The sequence below is a fragment of the Pocillopora verrucosa genome, chromosome 2, assembly GCF_036669915.1.
Source record: "Pocillopora verrucosa isolate sample1 chromosome 2, ASM3666991v2, whole genome shotgun sequence".
Taxonomy (NCBI): Eukaryota; Metazoa; Cnidaria; class Anthozoa; order Scleractinia; family Pocilloporidae; genus Pocillopora; species Pocillopora verrucosa.
In genome coordinates this window covers 13,306,519-13,323,063 of record NC_089313.1, presented here as the reverse complement: position 1 = coordinate 13,323,063, position 16,545 = coordinate 13,306,519, and the positions used below count along the sequence as shown (strand labels likewise).

The 16,545-nt window shown below is 39.3% G+C and overlaps 1 protein-coding gene across 2 annotated transcripts; it reads left to right on the top strand.

The window, feature by feature from the left end:
* The first annotated feature begins 1,101 nt into the window (after positions 1-1,101).
* On the top strand, positions 1,102-16,038 carry LOC131791043 (glutathione hydrolase 1 proenzyme). 2 transcript variants are annotated; one of them, XM_059108367.2, is made up of 11 exons: positions 1,102-1,264; positions 3,191-3,235; positions 4,076-4,141; positions 8,675-8,853; positions 9,292-9,588; positions 9,981-10,179; positions 10,787-11,091; positions 11,849-11,985; positions 12,676-12,863; positions 13,722-13,962; positions 14,664-16,038. In XM_059108367.2, exons 2-11 carry the CDS (start codon positions 3,213-3,215, stop codon positions 14,925-14,927), a joined length of 1,899 nt encoding a protein of 632 aa, XP_058964350.2. In that variant the 5' UTR covers positions 1,102-1,264; positions 3,191-3,212; the 3' UTR covers positions 14,928-16,038. The 2 variants fall into 2 exon arrangements, with proteins under 2 accessions (XP_058964350.2, XP_058964342.2); XM_059108359.2 differs by lacking the exons at positions 1,102-1,264; positions 3,191-3,235 and adding an exon at positions 3,750-3,938.
* Positions 16,039-16,545: the final 507 nt, after the last annotated feature.

Sequence of the window (16,545 nt, the reverse complement as noted above, 5' to 3'; positions counted from 1 at the left end):
ATTGACAGACATGAAAACAAATAAGCTTGGTCAAGAGAGAACATATATTCCACTTTCGATCTCAAATCGATCTTATTTCTTTTTTTGTCTTTTTCTCTTCTCCCCGCCGTGAGGGGAGAAAATGAATAGATAAACAAAAAAATAAATGAAAGAAGAAAGCTCGTCATTTTGCACTTATAGTTACATGGCACATGACCCGATTACCGAGGTGGAGTGAAGCCATAAAGGGATCCCAGGTTCGAAAATTGTATATTCGAGCCTGCAAATTGTCCTACAAGTCAGCGGACTCCCTCGTCCAAGTTTGTAATCTGGTTTGTGACTTGTTAACTCGATCACTGATCAAACAAGTGTCACGTTATCCCATTTTTCTAAAGGCTATTGTACCTGAGAGTCTGAGCCAGTGATATTTGGAGAGATATAGGTCAGCGTATTCATTGTTTTGCCAGCTGTTATTTGATGCTATATTGTTTATCAGTATAACGGTTTGCAGCCAGTATTTCTCGACTTAAGTCTAGCAAATGAGAAGACACTGATTAACATCAACGAGCCCGCAATGTGACATGAATTCTGGTCAGAAGATTTTTTGGTGCAACAGCTGTCACTTTAACATCTCAATATGAATGTCCACTACAACAACAATGCACTAGCGGAGTTATACGATTGCATTGGAGGCTTTTTATATTTAGGATTAAATTTTATTACATTTAGGACTTTATTACATTTAGGACCAAATGTTATGTTGATTTAGGACTAATTACATTTAGGATAGTTATTACAATTAGGCCTTCAACAAGCCTTTCCTTTCTTTCTAATGACTCAATATCTAAACTTTGTCGAAGATGTGATTTCATAATATTCCAATTTACAACCCTGTTACCTTGATCCTGAGCGTAAACGCACCAAACGAAAGAAAACAATCCTTTTCGAAACAGTAAACAAACAGGATCACGTAGGTTAGAGACCCTCCCCGCCATGGTGAAACGGATGCGAGATTTCTCCTCTCCCTCACTTGCTACACGTAGGCCAAACGGGACCCCGGAAGGTGGATTTGAGATGTGCGTGACAACGAGTGGATACTACGTCTGCAGAAAATCAATAGGAGTGACGAAAGATTAGGACCAGACTTTGACTTGGAGTGGCCAGTGTGGAGTGGTGTACTCGATTTTCGGTTTTGTTTGCTACAATCCATAACGCAAAGGAACAAAAGACGTCGGTCCAGAGAGTAATTAAATTGCAAACCTGGCGTTTTTCAGTTCAGTTTAAGGTAAGTCAAAACAAGGATGTTCTGTGTATTTCGAAAGGCTTTGATGTAGTAAAAGATGGAACGTCACTAGTCGACACTAGTCTTGTGACTAACGTAACGATGGGCTTGCTTCTCTGGCTCTATTAGTTGAAATTAACTTACTATCGAGATAATTGAGGGGAAAGTTTGCGACCAGCCTAGGTTAACGAGATCTGTAGAAGCTAGAAACATTTTACCGTTTTAGTTAGATTTTTGAGATGAATTTACCGCTCTAACTTCAAATCATTAAGGAATCGAGTTACTGTTTAACCACAGACCAATTTTCCGTGTTGAAATTTACTGCGGATGCAACAGACGAAAACAAAATGTGCTATGACAAAATTTCTCTTTTGATTTTGTTAGGACTTCACTAGTTTTGTCTGGTACAGCGGAAAGGCCGTGAGACAGCAAAATATTAATTGAAAGCAGGAGGAGGCTTAATATTTCGAATTTTTGCGAATTTCGTCGAGTACTTTTCCCTACGCTCGTAAATTACCAAAAGAAGCCATTACTTGCACATGTCACGCGGTTCAAGATGAACCCGCGTTTTATCTTTCTTTTTCGGAGGCATTTCGTGTCATGTTTCAAATCAATTGTATTGCCCTCACGAGAAGTACTTCAATAAGTACAATGCACTCACGTACTTTTAATGTTTCCATAAATGGTACAGCATTTCCGGGCCTTTCTTCGAACGTAACGGAATTTTTTCAAACAAAGCTCCAACGGTAACCAAGAAACCTTGAACACTCTTGCCAAAATTATTGGGATCGTCAGAAAGAAAATGGGATTATAAACGCCATCGGATATTTGACTTTCCTAGTTTAATATTGGTCTCATACTAATTCTAAATTGCTGTGTCGAGTTAGTTGTGCAAAATTTAGTAGAGGATAAATTTGATCTCAGGAGCCATGGGTCGAATGACGTTTTTTTGTGGGGGATCACACTATTTTTTTTAGGGAGAGCAGAAGGGAATCAGTCATCGCAAGAGATTACACTCTCTTAGCCATCGCTAACGGAGTATAAAGGAGGGACTGTCTATAAGGGTTGAGGGGGGGGGGGTCATTAGAATATACACAGCTTAGAGGGAGGCATAAGGTAAATTTTATTGTGACACGACCAAAATCCTCCTCACCCCTCCCCCCAGGCAACAATCTACGACCGGTCTCTTGCGTAATAGACTCAATTTTTATTGGCTTAACACTTTACACCCTAACATCAGCATTCATTTTCTCCATGCTGTTCTCTGTACATTTACTAATGTGCTGACAAGGAGAATTTGTTTAACAATCAAGAGTTTCTTTAGTTAGTGACCATTTCCTTTATTCTCATGACACTAATGTGTGATTCAGGGGTGATGTTGTAAGGAGAAATTAGATACCAGTCACTCTTAGGAGTTTAAAGGGTTAATAATGATGGTATATGAACCATTATGAGGACAGCGGAGACCAAAACACCTGAAATGGTAATGTGAGAAAAAAAATTGACAAATCCGAACAACACAAACAAAAATGAGTTTTACTGAAGTAGTACAGTCGAACCTGTATTAAGCGGCACCGTATCAAGCGGTCACCTTGTATTAAGCAGTCAATTTTCAAAGACTCAAAATTAATTTTTTTCCTCATCAAGCGGTCACGATCATCCTTTACTGAGTCCCAACGGCCTACTTTTCTTCCACCTGTATTGAACGGTCACGAAAACTAAGAATAATCTTTCAAGAGAAATTAAACCTATCTATTTATCTACGTTTATCATCGTTTCTATATAATATCCCTATTATGTGGAACCTGTATTAAGCGGTCTACCTGTCTCAAGTATTCACTGCGCCTTTCAACGTGGGTGACCACTTAAAACAGGTTTGACTATATTTAACAAAATTTGAAAATGCGTTCTTCATATTTTTATTATAAGGTTTGTATCTGCTGGAGGTAACATGGAAGGACAGAAATACAAGATGTGAGTGAAGCACTTTGAAATTTTTAAATTAAAATAATTTGTAACACCCTCACTAACTCCACTCACAGTGTTTTACAGTTTAGTTAATAACTTTGTGCGCTCTACACATAATTTGTGTTCTTGGCGATGACGTCAAGCATAACAATTTTTAATTGTGTACAATATCCTGAAGGCACTTGAAGCCTTGAATTAAAATGTGAATTAGTGTTGCTTAAAACTTCAAAGTAGTTCCTTTCTCGGGATCACTTATAGTCCATTTTATAGTTGTGTGCTTGGTTGCCAAGCCTTTGAACAGAAATGAGGCTAAGTGTGACCTTGTTATGATACAAACCTTGCTGCTTTTCAAATGCAAATTATTTTGTTATCATGTAGCTAGATACTGGTCTCTATCACAACAAGGTCACTTTCAGCCTCACTCCAAATCAAAGGCTTGGCAACTAAGTACATAACTGTAAAATGGCTTATTTGTTTCGTTTTGAAAGCGAAAACATTCACGGTAAAAAGGTCATTGCCTGTCTCGCCACAGGCCTTCTCGTGTGAATTTCTTAAAAATTGTTTTGCACAAAGGCGACAGCTGAAAGGAAACAACAGGTAAACGTTTGGCAAAAACCAACGAGGACAATTCTATTGCAGACAAAAGGCTTTAAACTCCACGTGCACTCGTTCATCGCAAGATGGAAAAAAATGAATTTGAACCGCTACGGTAATTTCAAGTGCAATATTTCTCAATCTGACGTTTGTTTATAACCTTTTTTTAAAACGTATGGCGAGCTCGACTTTATTTATTTGCTCAGAGATTGATATCTTGCATATTGTAAGTTGAGCAATTTTCTTTCACAGGGAGGTTGAAGACGGCCCAGATGCAGACCAAAAGGTGGAATTAAAGTTTGAGGAACGTCCCAAAATGTGAGTAAAAATTCTTATTGTTTTTTTAGAGGGCACGGTAACGAATCTTGCAATCTGATTGGTTCTTTACCCGGTCAGTATTTTCCTATCTCTGCCCACGGGCCACGGTAACGCTTTCGTGAGTCGCCGAGACATCCCAACTTTCGTTGTAATTCTTCATAAATATACCTCGTTTTCCGGCTGGGCAGTATTTTTAAGCAAACACGTCGGTCACTACCTCAAGCCGATAAATAACTTATGAATCCTCTCTTTTCTCTCTATCAAATCACTTTGGTTGACAGAAAAATATTGGTTTCAGAATGAATTTGTATAAACAATAGTGTAATTACGTTGGTTGATAAGCGGCCTAAAAACCTTCTGCAATTAATTTTAATCGTTCACAAAAAGTACCCAGAAAGTTGGAACGTGAGGTATTTGGTTACAGTTAAACTGAACGATGGAACTTTCATTCATTTAATATCTGAATTTTCTCGAGCAATTTGTTCATAGTGAAAGAGCGAGCGAAGTTTTAATTTAAGTTCTACAACAAATATACGCTCCTGGTGAGTCTTTCCAATTCCGTTCAATTTGGAAATTTGTACCTTAAATTGCACAACAGAAATTGAAGGAATTTTTTGAGAAAAGGCCGCATTACATTCCCTTGTGTCTCGTTGGAGTGTGCCGTTCGAATTAAGTTTTTGTGAAGGAAAGATCAGAGTTAAACACGCCATTACAGCAAACAAACGAGCAAACTCTCACAACTTCAAAATAAAAAAAATTGAATTTGCTCACAATTACTTTCCTCGCCGTTTACTTAATGAACAGAGGTAAATCTTCGTACATGAATGAATGGTCGATGAGAGTGAATAATACTTTCCGTTAGATCATTAACTGATTTTGAAGAAAACATTGTCGTGACAGTCCTTGCCAAACTAGTTCTGTTTGTTTTCAAATGTTCCTACGCTTTTTTTTCTTGCGCGCTCTCTAATTGACAGGTGTCAGATTGTGACAGATACTTGTAAAAATAATGTTTCAAAGTTTGTTTGGAAGCCTTTTAAATCACCTTTATCGTTACGGAAATGAAAATGTTTCGCTGAGGCATCTCTCTTAAATTTGCATCACCTGTATTTTAACTACCATTTACTCACTCAAAAATTGTTCAGTCTATGGAAGATCTTGCCGTATTTACGGCCATAAATCATTCGGGTTCTTTCGGAAAGAATTTTGTCAAGTTTAAAAACAATAAATATGTTCTTTACCGGCTAAGGGTCGGTCCGTATGGTGAAAAACTGTGACCTCGGCCTTGAAAATGCTGCCCTCGGCCTACGGCCTCGGGCAGCATTTTCAAGACCTCGGTCACAGTTTTTCACCATACGGACCTCCCAGCCGGCAAATAACATATATGTACAGAATGTGGACTTCGGTAGAAGTTTTCGCTCCGGAGCAGTTGTAATCTCAAAGAAAGTTCTCCAAACAACTTAGTCATCTCTCTAAGTTTTATTTCAATTTGCCAGCGTTTAAGCGTTTATTAGTTGTGTGGAACTTAAAGTTCCAATTAGAATGATCGGTTTCCTGGTAAACATCTTCGCTCTGTGAGACTGACGTGTTGAATCGCTATTGAATTCCGCGAAGTTGATTTCGAACGTATTATTGTTTCGCACCGTAATCGTGCTCGAAACAAGAGTCTTTGTGATGATTCCTACTAATTTGCGCAAAACCATGAGAATGTTTATTTGGATCAGTTAGTACGTGAGATACAAAAGAAGCAGCAGGTTTATTGCACAGTTTTTCGAGAATTTCAAGATCAACGATTGCAATAGCTTTGAGCAGAAACGACGATTTCAATGTTGATTGCATGAGTGCTGATATTTTTCCTTTGCTGTTATTGTGTTTAATATGGAGAAAGAAAACAAAGCCATCATATTGTTCGCTGGATTATCCAACAATTACTCTGTCAAACATGGCTCTTCTTATGACATAAACAGAACCGTAAATTACAGTTCTGTTTACGTCATAAGGATACGCATAAGAGATGTTTTAACATCAGAAGCCCTAGGAAGAGAAGGAAGAGAAAACCTGTGTATGAAATGAAGGCTTGTACCTATTGTCGCTTGTCAACATCGGAGTTAAACACACCAGTTGAACTAGACCTGTTCTTTCGGCTTCATAATGTTACTGTTTATTACTGTGGTGCTTAAATGGTGAACATTTCTCTCTTAAGAGCATTTCGGTCTGTGGTCTTCGTAAACTGTTATAAACTCTCAATTGGACGAGTATGATTGTCAGAACAAAGGCCCTTTAAAATAGTCTAGACAACTTGTTCGGCTGCTTATCGAACAAATATTAGCTACGGTTCATTAAGGAAAATTAAATTTGTTATAATCTTAAATTTGCATAAATAACTATTTGCCGGTGACACAGCAGATTTGGACCCCCGCGGATTTGGACCGGTGGATATGGACCCCCTTCGCAGATATGGACCCCCCCTTACCAAATTTTCCTTTTAAGCATCGTTTGTATCATATTTGGTATCTAATTCTATCTGCAACCTTTTTTTCGATGTTCTTTTCAATCACAACACAACATTCCTCAATAAAGGTAAAGAAAAACAGCCATTTCGTTGCAATTCTGCCGCATTTATTATAGCGAGTCGTACACTGTACGCAAGAATTAAATGCGAACAAACTACTGCATTCGAACCATTGAAATTGTTACAATAAATCTTTGCTTCTGCTGATGCGAATCAACATTGATACGAAACATCATAACAGTAGTGGAAACTATTGCGACCAGTCACAAAAATAACTCAATCTGATTTTCTAATTAAATAACATTAAACAGTTTCTGAACAAGAACGAAGTAACTACTCATACTATAAGTCGTTTGTAAAGCCTATGATGAGTAAAAATGTTCTATTCTGAACTATTGGAACTCTCAGCTTATTTCCAGATGCAAATCAACATTAATGTCTACGTCTTAACAAAAGTGGAGACTATTACATCGAACTCAATCTTATTGCCTAATTTTAGCGATTATTTACTGTTGAGGGATCCGAAATAACACCTTAACAGTTACGAAGACGTCTAGAGTCTGGCGGTCTGCAGACAATGCAGAGCCACTCGCCCTCCGAGGCAGTCTTAAATCCCTCGCAGCTCATGTGTAACCATTACTCGCACAACTCGCACTGTGCCATTTCGTCCCAACACTCGGGCATTGAACAATAAAATAAATTAGTGTCACAAGTTTGTCACTTATTGAATCTAGAGGTGTTCGACTATCGCGGAAAAGGTTCAAAAACGACCTTTCTCCAAACATTACACCAAATGCTTGCCCATTTTCCCTTGGTCAAAAGAAACATCCGACAAGTCCTTTCCGGCTGCCAGTTCGTATGCATTGGCAATACGCATGTTTTGAATTAGAAACATACTTTAGTACGCACTGGAACGTAAAGTATTATCTATTGCTACTAGAACGTTAAGGATGTTGGGGGGTCCAAATCCGCGGAGGGGGGGTCCGTATCCGCTAGGACACCGGCACCAGACATCTTTAGGAGGGTGGGGAGGGAGGGTTAGTTGCTGGTGCGCAGAGCGCAAATAGCCAAGATAGCTATGGGATGAGAGTTGGTAGAAAAAGTCCCACGGGTATCACCATCACTTGGGAAGGGTCGCACGTTCCCCATTTTCCCCACCGGCTTGTTTTCAAACATTATCTTATTTTTTACAAAGCGTAATCTCGGAAACAGAATTAGCTCGCTTTAACAGAATCATACTTAAAAGAATTCCCCCCCCCCCTCCTCTCCACTCACCTCAGAAACAAAGCAATGAAGATTATGGACCAATGTCAGTATCTGAGCAACGGCATGCGTACTTACCCCTCCCCTAAGGCAAAAGTAACCCTAATTTGTTATCAGTTGACTGTTAATGGTTAGGAGAAGGGTAGGTGCAAAGTTGCTCAGGTACTTAGGAGTTTACAAAACGACAACGGCGACGCCGTGAACAATGTCAGTTAAAAAATGAACTTATGTTTTACCTACGAATCTCGCACTGCTCTTAAGTAGTTAAGTTTGTTTCTCACTGTCAAAACTATCTCGAAAACTGAGTTTGGAACACAGGATTACAATTAAAATTAAAAACAATTAGCCGTCGTCGTTCACGCTTACCAGACTACGCAAAGTTTGTTCTTTCACGTTGTTGTTTTGCAAAGGAGGCAAAGAAATTTACAAAGATTTATGACGCACGTGTACAGCCATTGTTTTGCTTATTGAACCTTTTGTCTACTGCCGTTCCCGTTGGCGTTGCCATCGTGGTTTTCTTTAACACCCCACTTACATTGATCCGACACTATTATCATGTTGTCGAACTGAATCCCTGAGGGTTCTGCGGTTCACTGGTGCGACACATGCATCTTCACAAGTTATTGTCATTTTCAAATCGGCTTCCTCGGTCGATGCGTATATGCCATTATCCTCAAACCGTAATTTCAGATTTCGATAGGTGGTTTGCAAGAGACATTCTCTGATATGGGGTGATTTAAACATTCTGTTTACTTTTGTAGCTCCAAAAAATGGAAAATCATCATAGCAGTAGCGATTATCGTTGTGATTGTGATAATTCTCGCTATTGTTCTTGCCTTGGTGCTGAGAAAAAAAGAAGGAGAACAAGAAAAACAAGGAAAACAAGAAGAAACTGTGCCGGGGCCTACTGAGTTCATAGTGCCGCCGCTACCTACTGGAGGTAAGAGGCTGGACAGGTACTGAAGCCAGTGCGCTTGCACGGCTGGAAATCGTTCTTAAATTTCATAACAAAATAATTCATAATAACATTTTGAAAGTTTTACAACGGTGATGCAGGTTTTTATTTCCTAGATTTAGTGTACACTCTGATGACTTTATTTCTTCCTTTGCATTTTGTATTAGGAGAGAATTAAATAGAAGAGATTACTTTAAAAAAAACTTGTTCTTCTCGAAATATTTATCAGTACTTCCCAAGATTTTAATCAAGTCTGACTGACTGATTTTAAAACTTAAGTTTGCTTTGATATTTTTAAAAAATTGGAAACCATCTTTTTTGCGGTTTCCCTTAACACGATTGATTTTTATCCTGAAGAAGCATCTAACACTTTTTCTTGACTGTGGCTAATTGTGACGATCATGTCTTTTCACCTCACCCTAGCTCCCGCAGGGGCCGATGGACCTTACACTCACGGAGTAGTAGCAGCGGACGCCGCCCCTTGTTCAGTAGTGGGACGAGATATCCTCAAGAAGAATGGGTCAGCGGTGGACTCTGCCATTGCTGCCCTATTTTGTATAGGTATTATCAATATGCACTCGGCCGGCATCGGTGGCGGTGGTTTCATGACCGTGTATAATAGGAGTCTAGGACTGGCCAAAGTGTACGATTTCAGAGAAGTTGCTCCTGGGAATGCAAGCGCTAATATGTATGTCAACAGCAGCCTCAGCTCCAAATTAGGTGAGATATACAGGTTTTGTTCCTTTTGGAGGAATCCGCCCACGCTTAGCCAAAACGAGGAAATCATTTTCACCCACAATAGCTTGTTCATCACCTCACTGCGTTTCCTTTTTGAAAACGCTTACTCTTAAATGCGTTTTAACCTATCGTCCATGTACACTTGAAAAGTTCAGAAGCGCTCATAGCGCTTTCTTGTCCCTGCATCCTGCGGGAACCGTGATGAACTGTGGGCACAAGGCCCACTACAACGCATCACTACAACACATAATGACATATGAGGCTACAGGTCCCGAGAACACAACACAATAACCCGGCCAAGGTTAAACTGAGCAGTTATAAGAAAAGTTTCATTGCTAAAAGATAACCTCCCCTTTCCCCACCTTTTACTGTAGGAGCTTCAGCCACAGGTGTGCCAGGTGAGGTCAGCGGATACCTTGCAGCATGGAAGGCACACGGAAGGCTTCCTTGGAAGGATCTAGTCCAACCGGCTATTGATTTAGCCAAGAATGGATTTCGATTTGGACATGCTGCACATTATGCGGCAAGCCGTAATTCCACGTTGGCAGCGATCAAGAAAGATCCTGGACTGAGGTAAAAAATGGGTTACTACCGTGAGAGGGATCAGGTGGGTTAGCGTGGTCGCGATGGCCTGATAATTGGCCTCACTAATGCACCTACTTACTCAGTCTACACTAATTCTTTAAATTGTGTGATTTTGCTCAAAATTAAGAGCGCCCCTCCGACGAAAAACTTTATGTTGCAAGTTTCGTGCCATACTTTTGTTTAATCTTGCTCTTAAGTATAATAGTCTGCTAGAATTTGATGAAAGATTTGTGGTTAGTTTCCTCGTGGTGATTTCGTCTTCGCTGTCGGGAGTAATCTCGGAACCGCAAAAAACACTTTACTTTGGCCTAGCTTAAAGTATACCTTAAGGAATTGTAGCATTGATTAACTGTGCTTCAAAATAGTTTTTTCTCTTTAGTTCTTGTGCTTTGTCCTCTTTCAAGAGTAATTGTCTTGAAAAGGAGTCCAGGATAACTAGTTAGTCCGTGTTGTCGTAAATGAAAGCTTATGAGGTGGAAACACTGGTTTTTTTTTTAATAATTACATATCTATAAAACATGCTAAGGTTGAATATGAATTGAATACATTGTTCTCCTTTAGTTAACCTCATTTTTGTTTGCATGCCTATTTTCAGTGAATTACTGTTGGACAGTAAAGGAAACTTGAAGGAATTAGGAGCCGTTTTGGAAATGCCAAAGCTCGGTAGAACTTTGGAGCGAATCCGTGATGATCCAAGTAGTTTCTACACCGGCGAACTGGCTCAGGACATAGTAAAAGACATTCGCGATGGTGGGGGCATCATTACGTTGGAGGATTTGAAAAACTACCGAACGATAGTTCGTACGCCACTTAAAGTAAAGATGGATGATTACACTTTATATACGAACCCACCTCCGGGTAGTGGCGCCGTCTTGTCGTTAATCATGAACATTGTGAAAGGTATGTGGTGTGCTGGTGTCGTAATTTCCTTCTGAATCAGTCTCTCTGGTGTTTTTTTTTCCTGTTTCATATAGCTCGTTGCTGATGTTCAACTATTTGGTAAAACAGAGTGAAAGAAACGAAAGGCACGAGCAAAACAAAAAAAATCGAGTTTGTCGGGTCGCGCAAGGAACGTGACTCGACCCAACCCTCTCTCCTTTTCGCGCAGCTGCAGCAATTGTGCCATTTACAATCCCGCCACGTTTTACTGATTGAGTGCATGTAAGAGGCTAATCTATTTAAGGTTAAGATCAGAAAGTCCTGAAGTTCGATTTCCAAGCCGGCATCTTTGAGAATTCCACGAAAGGATTATGTGGAAAGTTTAATACTAGCATGCGAGGTATCAAAGGTAGTTCATTCACAATGATAAACCAGAACAGAGCTAGATGTCACTGAGTCACCTAGAATTAAAAATAAAAAAAAAACATTGTGATAACTAAGGTTTGCCAAGGCTGGAAACTGAAATTAATCCAACAGCGACCCAAAATAATCTAAGGGCTTATGCGGCATAATCTAAAAGTTGTTATGACGCAATTAATTTGTATCATTTGAAATGGCTAGTTCAGAGTTGAATACATTTAGTTATGAACTTCGATAGCAAAAAGAAAGCATAGCAAAATAAAAACTAGAATGTATCACTCTCTTTGCTGAGCAGCTTATCTCTGTCTCGCACGTGGTAATGAAACTTTTAAAAGCGGTAATCACTGTTGTTTCACAGGTTACAATATGACTGCTGCAGACCGTAAAGATATAAACAGCACAGTGCTAACTTATCACAGGATAGTGGAAGCTTTCAAGTTTGCCTACGCTTACAGGGCATTGCTGGGAGACGAAGACTTCTGGGACGTAGGAGAGGTAAGGCCTCATTTAAGATCATAAGTGAAAAATTCATAAATTCTCTTCATTCAATTTATCACTGCTGGAAAGCATATATATATATTTTTTTTAGTTAAGATGTGACGAATTAGTGACAGTAACAGAACTTTGATATCCATGTTTGGTATTATGCTATTGCTAATGTTGGATTTTTTTCTTACTTTTTGTAATCACGATTGCTGTTGCTTAGGGACCATGTGCGCCCTTGCTCTAGAAGTTTTATGTCAATATTTGATTAAAATGGCATGGACGACACTAACATAACATTGTTTTCCTCCTCTACTACGGTCACAGGTCCCTTCCCTAAAACGAAAAATCTAAAATGGAAACGCTACATCCCCTTGTAAACATCCTTACTTTTAACTATATATGCTCAGGACTCAAAAATTGATTCAGTGGCCTGCATTATTGCAATCTTTTTAATCAGTGCTCATCTTTTTTCCAAGTTTAAAAAAAATCTGTCGTGTAGATTGAGAACCGCTTAAATTATCGAGCAAATTAAGGTGGCTCTGAACCTACTCCACATTTCCCTTCTACTTCTATCGGCGATAAATATCCGAGTTTGCCCCCTACCTTTAAACTTTTGGCAAATCTTTTGTAGTGATACTGAAATATTTCTTAGCGAAATCAGCGTTTAGCGCTTAATACATCAATCTTTGTTTCCAACAGATTGTACAAAATATGACCAGTTCAGCGTTCGGAGAAAGTCTAAGACAAAAGATTTACGACAACCGAACATTCGACTACAAACACTACGGGGACTTCTATTCTAGCGTCAACCCCGCAGGGACTACGCACCTGTCTCTGATTTCTCCTGACGGGGATGCTGTCTCCGCTACCACCACAGTAAATCTTTAGTAAGTCTTGCCATATACAACCTTTTTTTTCAGAAACGCTCAGTGTTAGGGGAAGAAAACATATCTACATCATATATCTTTTCGTAACCTATGAGCACTTTCCGAATGAGTGTCGAAGGTAAACCAGATTGTTTGGTTTTACTGTACTATACGCTCCGAGATTTGTTATGAGATTCTGCGTTACCGTCTGAACCAATCACATGCAAGAAAGCAACTAATCGCGACTTGCTAACTCTCTTTGACCTTTTCAAAACAAGTCACGATCTCCTGCGATTACTCTTCATGGGCGTAGCCAGGATTTTTGAAGGGGGGGGGGGGTGGAAGTGTCACACTGTGTGGGTACTCACCAGTTTTCGCCACTTCACCATTGTAGATTGTTAGCTTAAAAAGAGGCTTATAAGGAAAGGGTCACATGCACCCGAAGACCCCCATTGCAAAGCCCTTGACGTTGTTCTCCCTAAATCAGCTTCCTTCCCCCCCCCCCCCCAAAAAAAAAAAACCTATTCCAACTTCTGAGACTAAGTTGTTTGATAGCATAATTACACCAAGGTTGTTATGGGAAAATAGAAATTACTTCTGCACGCAGTTAACCTGGTATTAGCATCAATGGAGTGTCGAATAATCCTACGAAACTGAAAAAGGTGTCGGAGCTGGTCGGATGCCGTAACTACGAGTCACACTCGATAGACCCTTAACAAGCTTTTGAAGGCTTCATCTGTGCAATTCTCTGATCACTTTATTAAATTATTAAAGTAAAAAAACGTCTTGCACTTCTGAGAAGTGAATCCAAAGTCTCACACCTTATCATATTAAACTATTTATTCTGTCTTTTTTTTTTCTTTAACTGCTAACTCGCAGCTTTGGGTCAAAGTATCGCTCGACGCGTACTGGCATTATTTACAACAATGAAATGGACGACTTTTCGACTCCAGGTGAAATTAATTATTTTGGTGTGGAACCATCACCGAGCAACTTCATCGAACCTGGAAAACGACCCATGTCTTCAATGACTCCCACCATAATTGTAGACCATAATAACGTTACCCGACTAGCTGTCGGGGCGTCGGGAGGCACAAAAATTACAACTGCCATTCCTTTGGTAAGATGTATTGACTTAAGTGAAATTTTTATCAAGTGAACGCATGTTGACCTTTCACACCCTAACATCAGAATGCGTATTCCCCATACTATCCTGCTTACCGTTCCTGGGTATATATATAGTTGTGACAAGGGGAATTAGTTTATCAATCAAGACCTTCTCTTGTTAGTGATCATTTCCTTTATTCTCCTGACCACAATGTTTGATTCAGGGATGATATTTTTAAGAGAAAAAAATAGATGATGGTCACTCTAAAGGGATTAAATTATTAAAAGGACACCCTATATTTAGAGAGTACTGAACAGCCCCCGTGAAACGGATTTCTTCTTAATGCATGAGTAAATAGATGAATAATTGGAACAATGTAGAAATTTGTTCCAATTAAATATACCTGATCCCCCTAAGGTTCTGTTTCTCCGCCCCTCGTTGGCATGCGCAGTCAATTTTCTACAGCCCTCCCCCCCCCCCCAGTTATACTCTGTAAATGACAACTGATCTCCCCCTCCGTCCTACCCGAAAACCATTTTATTTTCCCCAAAATTCACTGACCTATCCCCCACAAGTGATAAATAATGACTTGCTTCCCCCCCCCCCCCCCCCAAAAAAAAATTGTGTTCATCCTACTACTGTTTTTCAAGCTTTTTTTTTCTTTGGAACGTGGTTGTACTTACTGTAGAAATTTATGTTTTTGAATGGAACAGGTGGTGATGAACTACTTCTGGTTCAATCAAACGTTAACAAAAGCCGTAGAAGAACCCAGGTTCCATCATCAACTACTACCAAACTTCCTTCGCATCGAAAGAGTCCGCCCCATTTCCCTTGCAGTTCAAGAGGGACTGAAAGAGCTTGGACACAACATTACAGAATTCTCCTCTGCAGTGGTACAGGCGGCGGCCACAAGCCCTGATGGTAAACTTTACGGAAAGGCGGATCCCAGAAAGGGCTCCTGGGCCGCAGGATTTTGAAGATGATTTAAAATAGAGCTGATAATGTAGTTAGAAACATATCTGAGCATATTTGTTGTTATCTGCTGCTTAGCACTCCGGCGAAGCTTTTTTTGCAGAGGGGAAAAGACCCATTAACCACGAAAATTTTTGTAACTTTTGTGTAGTTTCCTTTTGTAATTTGATGAGCGATGTCTTAGAACAATAGAAGACACTTTCTCTTTGCCATTAAGCTTTTCGTTAAGATATTTATTGTCCTATTTGGTTATCAATACAGATGTATAAAGTGGAAAGAAAACAGGTTGAAGCTGTTGACTGCGATATGTCAACTGCTATACTGTTACTCTTTGTCAGACAACGAGATTGCGGGCTAGTGGCGCTGAATTGAGACGTCATCGCACTAGTTTTGCCTTGTGTTAAATTCGCTTTAAACCTTTCACTCCCAGATCGCATGAGTAATTCTGCTCACTGTCCGTCATACAATTCTTATAATGTTAGTTCGCAGAATTTGGTATTTGATCAACTAATCATGCTCTAATCCCCTGACGTTTTTCATTATTCTCATCACTTTTCTGCTTGATATTGTAATGATATTGTAAGGAGAAATTCTCTCTTGGTCAATCATGGGAGTTTAATTAAAGGGTTAACTCGAAGTCTACAAAAGGGGATAAGTTTCTAAAGAAACTGTGGTGCTGCGTCGGTGGGAGAGTATAACAGGGTAATTTGGTATTATCAACTCAGTTAATAACGTAAATTGGCCACCGTAAAGGTATTATTTTAGCTCATACCGACAACCGACATGACCTCTAACGTACTCAACTTCGTCATCGAAAAAGCCTTACAATCTACTTGCCTAGTATCAAGTATCAACGGGTGCGAGGTTCTGCTATTAATCGAATTGCAATATTTGAATAATTTAGGGTCACAAAAGGGCGGAAAACTTTTCTTTGTAGTTGAGCAATTTCGTTTAAATAAAGAATTTAAAAACTAAGAAACGAATGCAATAGACTCTAGGCCATTAAAAATAGAAAACTTAAGTCAAATTTCACAGCTCTGATATTAAAAACACCTATTTTAATTGCGGTAGAGCAGCTTAGGAAATAAAAGTGAGAAGTAGTAATAATTTCTGTTCAGTTATTTATGCGATGTTGGTGTTAAGTTTGGAAATATGGCAACGTGAGAAAATTGTCCTATGTAAGGAAAGCCAACTTATCAGCCGACAACTTCCATGAGAACCAAATTTTCAGAAAGATCATCAACGCTTATATTTATATTTCCAGAGAGAACATTGACACTTTTATTTACATGCGATTTCAGTAGTAATGGTCATCAAGGCACCGACACTGAGATGTATAATGAAAGGCAAAGTAACCAGCAAAATGTACTAGTTTGCGATTCAAAAACTACTGTGGCTTTTCTATATTTTTTGAAATACTAGAGCGAAAGAACTTGAATGAATCGAAAATGGTTGAACATGAAAAGTTTTTGCGTAACTATGTTCCAAACACAATGAAAACTTACTAAATTTTCTGTAACACAATATTATCGAGCACTTAAACTCAATGTTAACTGCCCTAATAGATTTTCCAGTTTCACCGAGAAAAGGGAGCTTCCCTCGATGCGGTAGATTTGATCCGGT